This window comes from Lampetra fluviatilis, chromosome 1 (genome assembly GCF_964198595.1).
Source record: "Lampetra fluviatilis chromosome 1, kcLamFluv1.1, whole genome shotgun sequence".
Classification (NCBI taxonomy): Eukaryota; Metazoa; Chordata; class Hyperoartia; order Petromyzontiformes; family Petromyzontidae; genus Lampetra; species Lampetra fluviatilis.
Window position 1 is genome coordinate 2,655,850 of NC_136275.1, and position 10,434 is coordinate 2,666,283.

General features: G+C 47.7%; 1 protein-coding gene across 1 annotated transcript; it reads left to right on the top strand.

The window, feature by feature from the left end:
* The first annotated feature begins 1,023 nt into the window (after positions 1-1,023).
* On the top strand, positions 1,024-9,687 carry LOC144951665 (glucose-6-phosphatase 2-like). The gene is made up of 5 exons (XM_078881996.1): positions 1,024-1,772; positions 3,347-3,456; positions 4,709-4,820; positions 5,383-5,498; positions 7,077-9,687. Exons 1-5 carry the CDS (start codon positions 1,555-1,557, stop codon positions 7,631-7,633), a joined length of 1,113 nt encoding a protein of 370 aa, XP_078738122.1. The 5' UTR covers positions 1,024-1,554; the 3' UTR covers positions 7,634-9,687.
* The last annotated feature ends 747 nt before the right edge of the window (positions 9,688-10,434 follow it).

Here is a 10,434-nt window from a genome sequence, read left to right on the forward strand (position 1 = left end):
AAGTCTTAGGAGGGGAAGTCCTGCACCGCTGGGATGTTTGACCAGTGCCGAAGAGAGGACGTTTGGTGTGGAAGGAAAATTTAGATTATCTGGATATAGCCAACTAATGAGTTGGTGGTAAATCAATATAGATCGGCTTATAACCCAACTTTCTGGACTGTGATCTGTCTATCTCCGGAATCATGCAGGTTAAGAGTCGTACAAGGTTATGCGTCATCCGCCAAAATATAATGATTCTCGTTATTACTGGCGCCGTGCTAATTGGGAACGTGTTTCGGTGACTTGTGAAGTCAATTTCGGAGCAAAGCTAACGCTTTGTACCTGATGGCTTCTACAAGTGCAATTTCTCGTACAAAGTAACATCGTTAATGTTGTTACATCTTGATTTGAAGCTTTCGTGACTGCAAGAATCCATAATCGTTGGTTCTTTCGGTAAAGTCACGTAGATAGAAAATCAATAGATCACGACGTTTCGATCGCAACACAAGCAACAGGTGAAACGAACAGCCTATTATGATTGTTACATTTTTAAATTTCAATGCTGTGGTCGTTCTGTGGCTGGAATAATCCTGCAATATTGGAATGTGGAATTTCCACAACTAACGGCCACCAGCGGGCACGAGCGCTTTCCCCTTTGCTTGTTGGGGCAGGGAGACAATGACGATTTATTTTTTCAACTGGAATAAAATTCGCCCAAAGGTCAGTTTTTTTTTTGCCAAATCATCATTCAAGGCGGGCACGCATGTGGCTGATGAGCAATAACTCCACGTCCGTATTATTTACACGCCGCTCCTAATTTTGAAGAGAGGAGAAAAAAAACCGGCGCACAGAGACGCACTGTGGATGCGATGTTTGCGCGCGCGCACGCACATGTGCGAATGATTTGTCGGGCTACGGTTACCCTGCCGAGTTGGGCATGCGTGGCGGCGGACGGGGATGAATCCGCGCGTTCAATGAGTCGCCCTTGGCCACTCGTTAAGACCACGCGCCCATGATCGGTGAGGGGGTGGGGGGCGTGGAGGCACCGTCCCCATATATCGCGGCGCAGCCTCGGACCCAGACCACTGACGGAGCGCCGGGTTCCTTCGGTGGCTCCAGCGCGAGGCTGCGCGGTCGTGGGTGGCTCGGGGAGTTCGGCAAAAAAAGAAAAAGTTTAGTCGTAAACAAAAATATTCACCGTCGTCAATATCATCGGCCGTTGTCTGTTCACCGCTGGATGAGACCCCGTCGGCAACATTCACGCTCCAGTGCTGCTGCCATTCCCACAGTGCTTGCTTGACAATATTTCACCAGGCGGGCTCGTGAAGGGAGTTTTAATGTCCACTTAGATCGGTAAGGATTTATTTATGTTGTGCCATTAGCTTCGCCTGCAACTTGACCTGCGGGAGGAAGAGACTCGCAACGCTGAACGATTCGTCTTCGTTCATCGGCAGTGCTCAAGCACGGGTCGCGAGTTCGATGGTTGCGTAAGGCAGCTGGCGTGAGTCCTCCCCGCAACACCGCACAAGCACGCTCCCTCGAGCACCCGTCTGACCAACCAGCTCCTCCGGCAGGATGGACGCTCTGCGCGGCGCAGGGGTGCAGGTCACGGTTCTCTTCCAGGGCTGGTTCGAGGGCATCCACGAGGTGATGCACCTCATGTCCAGCCTGGGCGACATCCGCAGCGCCTACTTGCTCTACTTCCCCATCTGCTACCACCTGGCGCCACGGGTCGCCGCAAGGCTGGTGTGGGCTGCCGTGGTCGGAGACTGGATCAACATGATTCTCAAGTGGTGAGACGCGGTTTTGCGTTTTCGCCCATTTGGCAGCCGTCTTTCGGGAAGGGGGCGTGGGGCGGAGGCGGCTGGGTAAGCGAGCACGCAGCCCCTCGAAGGGTTCGTCGACTCAAAATCTCGGCTACGTTGGTCGGGAGAGCCACAGTGCAAAATAAGTACGAGCCTATATATGTTTGTGCCCTCTACACTGAAAAAATTGCCATCGCACCATAACGTGTAAAATAGATTTCTAGCTCGTCGGATTCCTCCAGAAAAAAAAAATTCTGATTCTGTCAACCAGTACCGGATTATCCTAGTAGCAAAAGTAGCTACATATGTAGTAGCTACATGTGTAGTCGCTACGTGCCCTGCACTTTTAATGGCCCCGCGCTAAATGCTTTCAAGCTATCAATTCCGGTTCAGTGATTCTGCACTTACTCTATTACTATAGTACTGTACTGCCTTCAAATTTTACGAATGACTGGGTGTTTAAGGTTTAGCGATTTGTCGTATTATCCGGCTGTATAGCAAATGAAAAAATATAATTACATGACTATGTAAGTAAAAAATGTGTGTGTTTTAATATTTACGTGCTTTTTTATTTAGGGCCCCTTTATAACATATCCTACACGCCCCCGCACTAGCTTAATCCGGCACTGCTCTCAACCTATCATATATTTCCTATGCTAACGGCAAATACGGTGTGGGTTTTTTTTTTGCATTTGTGATTTCGCACCACTGCCAACTCGCTCCTTGCTGCACAGGGGGCTACAAATGCCGTGCACCAGTGCAAAGCCAGAACCGCTCGGGTCTGGGTTAGAACTTTGTGTTTTGTCGGTTGCCCGTGATTAACCCGAATTCTCAAGGAGTAACGAGGTGATGGCCTCAGTCTCTAAGGCAACGACGACACGTTCAACGGTACGTTTGTTTTCTGATTCATTCTGCTTATTTTTTTTAGCAATTGGGGCTAAAGTGGTTTTAATGCCGTATGACACACGCCTGTATGGGAATGGCAATGTGTGGGTGTGCACCATCCTGATGTGCTTAATGGGACATGTAAGAGGTCTTAGAAGTGGTTGTGCGATGACATATTCAAGAGTGGGATGGAATGCACATTTTTATGTTGTTCAATATGAATATATTTTTCTCATAAGGTGATAATTTTAATTAACACAGTGACCGGGAAATTGGAAGGTGCTACTCACAACACTACTCATATCGCTTGTATTTCAGATACAGTACTTAGCTAGGCTCTGTATCACACACGAAACTTTAACATTCGTCCATCATATCAATATTCATCTACTGGACATCTGTAAAAAATAAGAGCTTCATAGCTCGTCGGATTTCTCCAGGATAAATAAAGATTCTGATTCAGAATTCCCCAAGCATTTCTTTACTTAACACAGTACACATATCGGAATAATAATCTTAAGAATAATACTGTAAAGAAAGCCTTTCATATCGAAAAATTACAAAGCACTGTTTTGTGACGCCGTGTGACGAGGGGGGGGGGGGGTCAAAAATCGTCCAAAATCGCGTGACGTCATTCATGGACGGCCCCCAATCGGACTACATCTTATTGTGCGCAGGGTCATCTCGGGACAGAGGCCGTACTGGTGGGTGCTCGAGACGCAGTACTACGGGGACGCCGCTCCTCCGCATCTCAACCAGTACCCCATCACCTGCGAGACCGGCCCAGGTATGGGGGGGGAGAGGGGGGGGGGCTCTCACCTGCTACCTGCACGAGGACGCCACACCGGGAGAAGCGATAGAAAATTCTCGAAGACTCCCTGGGTCTGCTGTGCATGTTTGTGTGTGCTGGACGTCTTTTGCACCGTGCGTAGACAAACCTGCTAGGTGCGGGGGGATGATGAACGTGTTGAGGAGCCGTGCACGACGCGTGGCTATGTGGCTGGGGGGGGGCTGGTAGATAACGCGCCACAATGCGACTGACTGCCCGTGTTGTTTAGTTTTTTTTTGCATCGCGCTACGATACTGACAATGCACAGTTCAATTCCTTGGCCCAAAAAAAAAAAAGCCTCGACAGAAGGCACGTGGTCATCTTCTTGGTTCTTTCGGTAAAGTCACGTAGGAGGGAAATAATAAAAAAATAAAACATAATAAAATAAAATAAATTATTTCCCTTCTACGTGACTTTACCGAAAGAACCAAGAAGATGAATCCCTGCAGTCACGAAAGCTTTAAATCGAAATTTAAGGAACGTGGTGTTTAAACTCGCCCTGTGTATACCCTGAACGTGTCTGATCCTCGCCACTGGTGAGACAAAAGCACGTGTGGCGCTAGCTTCAACAACCCTCGTGTGCCATGCTGGCCGTAATAAATTCTCAATAACATAAAATAATATATCTATATATCCCTGCCCCATGTGTAATTGGTTTCCGTGATGTATATATTGGTGTGGGTGCGTTGGCGACATTTCCAAGACGATTCATAAAGCAGACACGAGTTGAACCCGTGTTGGGTTTGGTCCGGTCACGCTGCTGCGTGAATCCGGGATGAGCTCACGATTCATCTTCTTGGTTCTTTCGGTGAAGTCACGTAGAATGGAAATAATAAAATAATAAAATAAAACATAATAAAATAATTCTCACGACGTTTCGGCCACAACGCAAGTAGCCGTCCTCAGGTGAAGACCAGGTCTGTCGGGGAGACAGCGTCCACGATTGTCCGATTTCCAAACAAAGCCGGCCTTCAGCAAAACATTTTCTTGCTGTGGTTTTCCCACCTGATGACGATTGCTTGTGTTGCAATCGAAACGTAGTGATTTAATTTAATTTATTTTATTTTATACCTACGTGACTTTACCGAAATAACCAAAGAGTATATGGATCCCTGCAGTCACGACAACTTAAAATCTAGATTAAATCCGGCCTGCTGCAAAATGCCCGCGGGAACGCGAACGTGCGCGTGTCTTCGTGCCGTGGTTACAGGTACACCATCCGGACACGCAATGGGCTCTGCGTGCGTGTGGTACGTGATGGTGACGGCCGCTCTGGAGAGCGACCTGTGCACCAAGCGGAAACCCTTCTCGGACCACAGGCGGTGCGTGGATAACAGTATTACAGTTTAACACGAAGGCTTTCGCGACCAATATTATTCATAATCAATGTTTTTGGGTTAGATCGAGTTACTTATAAATGTGTCGTAACCCTCCACCACCCGACACGGCCAATCAGCAAAAAAAAAAGTGTCATGTTGGCAAAAGACAAATAGTTCACTACTATAGCCCACCGGTGTGTTGAAGCGTGAAACCACAACATTTACAATTGTTGTTGTGGTTTCACGCTTCAACACACCGGTGGGCTAAAGTAGTGAACTATTTATCTTTTGTCAACGTGACATTTTTTTTTCTGATTGGCCGTGTCGGGTGGTGGAGGGTTTTACGACACATTTATAAATAACGCGATCTAAACCCAAAAACATTGATTATGAAACAGTATTACATCTGACGCCGTGACATCGAAGCGCGCCGCACCCCCCCCCCCCAAAGCACGGGGCCCAGGGCGGTCGCCCCAATGATTCACCGTAGCCCAGGGACGGCTCTGTGTGCAGCGATACTTCACTGCTGAGTAAGGCTTATTGTTTGGTGTCTATCGCCCCGCAGGCTGTGTCGCGTTGCCCTCTGGCTGCTCTTCTGGTTCATCCAGATCAACGTGTGCGTCTCCAGGGTGTTCGTTGCCACGCACTTCCCGCACCAAGTCATCCTCGGACTGCTGGGCGGTAATGTTTGCGGCGTTTGCCCGCTGCTTTCGAATCGAAGCACCAGGGGAGAGCAGCGCAGAAAGGAAGCGAATATCCTACAAACTACGTCTTTCGCTCGATACAAAAATAATAACAACAACATTTACAAAAACATACTATTGGCCAAATCATACTCTTTAGTTCTTTCGGTAAAGTCACGTTTTCAGGTGAAGACGGGCGCTTGTGTTGCGTCCGAAACGTCGTGATTTATTTTGTTTTATTTTTCTACCTACGTGACTTTAACCGAAAGAACCAAAGAGTATGGACTCCTGCAGTCACGAAAGCTTCAGGTCAAGATTATTGGCCAAATAATTTAAGCAAGGCTCTGATAGGCAAGTATTGAAACTCCACTGTCATAGCCATTATTAATGAGTTGTTATTATTCCCATTCAAAAGAGACGGAGTTATTATGATCAGTGGCATGGCTATTGGTCGTGGTCGGTTGGCTAATTGCTCGTGGGGTCGAGCTGTTTATATATTCACTGGATGGTAAACTGTTTGAGGTCAGCGGAAGGACGAGCATTCGATTAACTGGGGGTGCTTCATTCACAAAATGTTTGCGTCTTCCTCACCGCTCGAACGATGCACTTTTAAATAATCTCGATTGAAAACGTATTTCTTTAGAACTGCATTTTCTATTTAATTGCGTCGTCCCTCCCCCCGCGCCTCCGATCAGCGCGTTTGGCTACGTACGGTGCGAAAGAAGTTCCACATACACACATCCACCCATACACTCTCCGGCAGAGCTTGACATTGCAAGACCCCGCGGCCCCTGACGCGTGAAACACACGCCCCCACCATCATCACCATCATCATCACCATCATCACCACCATCATCATCACCATCATCATCACCATCATCACCACCATTATCATCACCATCATTATCACCATCATCACCACCATCATCACCACCATCATCATCACCATCATCACCACCATCGTGCTGCTGCTGTCAAACCCCAACGATGGTTTCAAATCGGTGTGGCGTAATCTCACACTGATGATGTCTTATCGGCGAAAGTGACCGACCCTCCACCCCCTCTCTGAAAATGAGCTTCGAAGCACGCAGCGGTGTGGCGTATGTGCCACGTTTGTTTGCGACGATGATGATGAAACTGTAATTATTGCCGATGACTTCGAATCAAAGTGGCTGCCGAGCAATTGCTGCCGCAGCAAAAAAACTGTTTTAAAAGTCTAAAGTCTCTGAAAACGTAAATTTCGATTTAAAGCTTTCGTGACTGCAGGGATTCATCTTCTTGGTTCTTTCAGTCAAGTCACGTAGAATGGAAATAATAAAATAATAAAAATAAAACATAATAAAATAATTCTCACGACATTTCGGCCGCAACGCAAGCAGACGTCGTGAGAAGATGAATCTCTGAAAACGAGTGAAGAACATTGATTCTAGATTTGAAGCTTTCGTGACTGCAAGGATTAATATTCTTAGGTTTTTTCGGTAAAGTCAGGTAGGTAAAACATTAAAATTAATACTCACTCGTCGCCCACCGCTCCTCGGCGACGTTGACTTAGGCCCCCTTCCCCCTCGCTTCCCAGGAATCATCGTGGCCGAGGTGTTCGGCCGCGTGCGCCTCATCCACGGCGCGCGGCTGCACGCGCACGCCGCCGTCTGCGCGCTGCTGCTGCTCGTGGCCCTCCTCGTTCACGACGGCGCCGCGCGCCTCGCCCACGTCGACGTCGACTGGTCGGTGGAGCTCGCGCGCAAGCGCTGCCTCCGCGCCGAGTGGGTCCACGTGGACACGACCCCCTTCGCCGGCCTGGCCCGGGGGCTGGGCGCGCTCTTCGGCCTGGGGTTGGGTCTCCACGTGCGCGACCGCTTCCTAACGGGAGCCTCCTCCGAGGTCGGCGATGAGAAGGAGGAGGAGGAGAGGGTGGCGGCGGCATCGCCGGTGTTTCAAGGCTGCTGCATCGCCGCGTCACTGCTGGCCGTGCACGTCCTCGAGTGGATCGTCCCCATGCCCCAGAGGGCCGGTGGTCTCTTTTACTTCGTGGCCTTCTGCCGCAGCGTCCTGGGGCCCGTCGCCGTGGTGGCCGCGACGCCCTACTGCGTGCGCATGCTGGTTGAGCCATTGGCCAAAGTGAAGGGGTCCTGATGGCCCAGGTTGCTGAGGACCGGCCTTGTGTCTGATCGACTTGAATCGTAGCTCTTTTTCGTCGTTTTTTGTTTTTTTATAACGTCATCTTCGATATATGCACACCTTAAGGTAGGATGTCTGGGAAGGAGGTTTTCAAGCGAGGCTTACTGCTTTCATGCGTTGAGCGTAATAATGTAATTGTCACGTGGATGATCGTTTTAGTTCTCGTAGTGTGGAAATTGATAGTAGTTGTGATTTGCACATTGTGCGCGTTATATTAAATGCCTTGCAGATGTCCTCTGCACCATTTTGCCATGTGTTATTGTTACATTTTCGTATTCCAGGTCTGCCTTAAAAAAAAAAGAGACGTATTGTCTCCAAGGGCTCTCACTTGATTCAACGTGAAAGGCTACCTAGCCGCTGCATATATATGTTAATATTTAAAAAAAAATATTCCGCTTGCGCCTATACAATTGCTACAGTCGTTGTTGATCTTCTTGGTTCTTTCGGTAAAGTCACGTAGAAGGAAAATAATAAAATAATAAAAATAAAACTTAATAAAATAATTCTCATGACGTTTCGGCCACAACGCAAGCAGCCGTCTTCAGGTGGAGAACAGGTCTGTCGAGACTCTGCCTTCTCGAAAGAACCAAGAAGATGAATCCCTGCAGTCACGAAAGCTTTAAATCGAAAGTCGTTGTTGAGTTTCGTGGGGTCATGATGAATGCACTGTAAAGGGTTCTACGCAGCTTGGCCCAATAACACAATCACAACCTCCCCTGCGGGTTCAACTGCAGTGTCCACCGCCCAGACAGACGTTGACATTTCTCACGGCATGGAGTCGATGGCAAGACCTCTCATGCACAGGGATGGCTTGATCAGACTCCACTTCGAGGACACGGCAGTCTCATCTCAGGTTTCCCAGGCCCAGGTAGACGTCATGATGATTTCAACTTGTAACGCGTCGTAGGGAACAACTCAAGAGGCGCGAGGAGTCACAGACGAGCAGGAAGGGCAGCCGCGTAATGAGCCGGCACCAACAATTGCCCAAGCTCTGCGGTCCTCTATGTCAATGCGATTTGGGCCAGTTAATGAGTGTTTACACGACATATACACGTGGCTGTATTTAAAACTTGGCAGTGGCTGGATAAAAGCTTCCACCACCAGACGGTTAGGGGAGCCGATCTGTGTCTGCCACCAGAATTGGTGTTAGTTTGATGTTACGTTTACTGGTCTCCCGGCTCCAACGAGCAATGAAACAGAGCTTTGTTCCATAGATGCCCCCGAGACAGCCATGGAAAGTCCACATTTTATAGCCTCGTTCTGTTGAATAAAAAAAAACCCTGTAAATTGTTGACCTCACAAACAATTCATTCTAGATTTGAAGTTTTCGTGACTTCAAGGATTCATACTCTTTGGTTTGTTCGGTAAAGTCACGTGGGTAAAACATGTAAATAAATTAAATCACGACGTTTCGGACGCAACACGAGCGTCCTTTTTCAGGTGGGGACAACTTAGCGAAAGCACACTGCTTAATTGTGTCTCAAAGTACACTTAAGCGGTGTGCTTTCGCTAAGTTGTCGTGATTTAATTTATTTTAATTTTTTACTTACGTGACTTTGCCGAAAAAACCAGAGTATAAACTCCAAACCAGATTTTTGTACACACATTGCAATGTATTACAATCATAAGTCAAATTATTTCCACGTGTCATTTGCAACTCGAGAAGATGTTGGATGTAATTACCAGCGAAACGTCGTACTCAAAAATTGTAAATGTTGTGAATTCACTCTTCAACACACCGGTGGGCTAAAGTAGTGAACTATTTGTCTTTTGTCAACGTGGCACTTTTTTTACTGATTGGTCGTGTCGGGTGGTGGAGGATTACGACACATTTATAAATAACGCGATCTAACACAAAAACGCTTATTATGAATAATATTGGTCGCGAAAGCCGACGTGTTAAAGTGAATGTTGTTGTCTGTTTATGTATATCGTTGCACATGTACGTACACACAGCAAATGCATCATTGGTGGCTGTAATGCAAACATAATACGTAATAAAATTGCTCTATTTACGGATTGCCTTATTGAAAGAACGAGGAGCCTGAGGTGGGCCAAAAAACACGGTCTTGCGATATTGCTTCGATACCGTCAATGGAGATGCGCACCACCCAGTGCCTGAGTGGCGATAGACACGTGGTGTGTATGTGTGTATGTGTGTTGAACTTCTTTCGCACCGTACGTAGCCAACCGTGCTAATTGGCAGGTTACCGTTGAGTGCGAGCGTTGTGTTAACCTCCTTCCCACTGATGAAGCTTCAGGAGCCATACACTGCACTGGACGTCTGTGATGAAGAGCTTCACAGCTCTTCGGATTTCTGCGGGACAAATACAGATTCTGATTCACAAATTATGACAGCCATCAGCACCGCCATCATCATGACTCGCCACCGTCAACCCCCGGGGTCACCACGGGGTCAGGCGATGCCCTTGTCCGTTGGACGACAACAATTCTCCATGCCTTCCTGTCCACCCATATTTTATCTGTTCATACTCTCAATTTCTGCGCTCTCTACCCCGAACCCCGCACGTAGTGTGGTGTAGAAGGTGTATATCCAGCGCCGGCAGGTACATTCCAAAACGGGGTTCGTTGTGCACGTTCTATCTGTAACTCACAACAGAATACTCATTCATAATAAAGGTTTTTGGGTTAGATCGCGTTATTTATAAATAAATGTGTCGTAACCCTCCACCACCCGACACGGCCAATCAGCAAAAACAGTGTCACGTTTGTCAACGTGTGTCACTTACTTGATA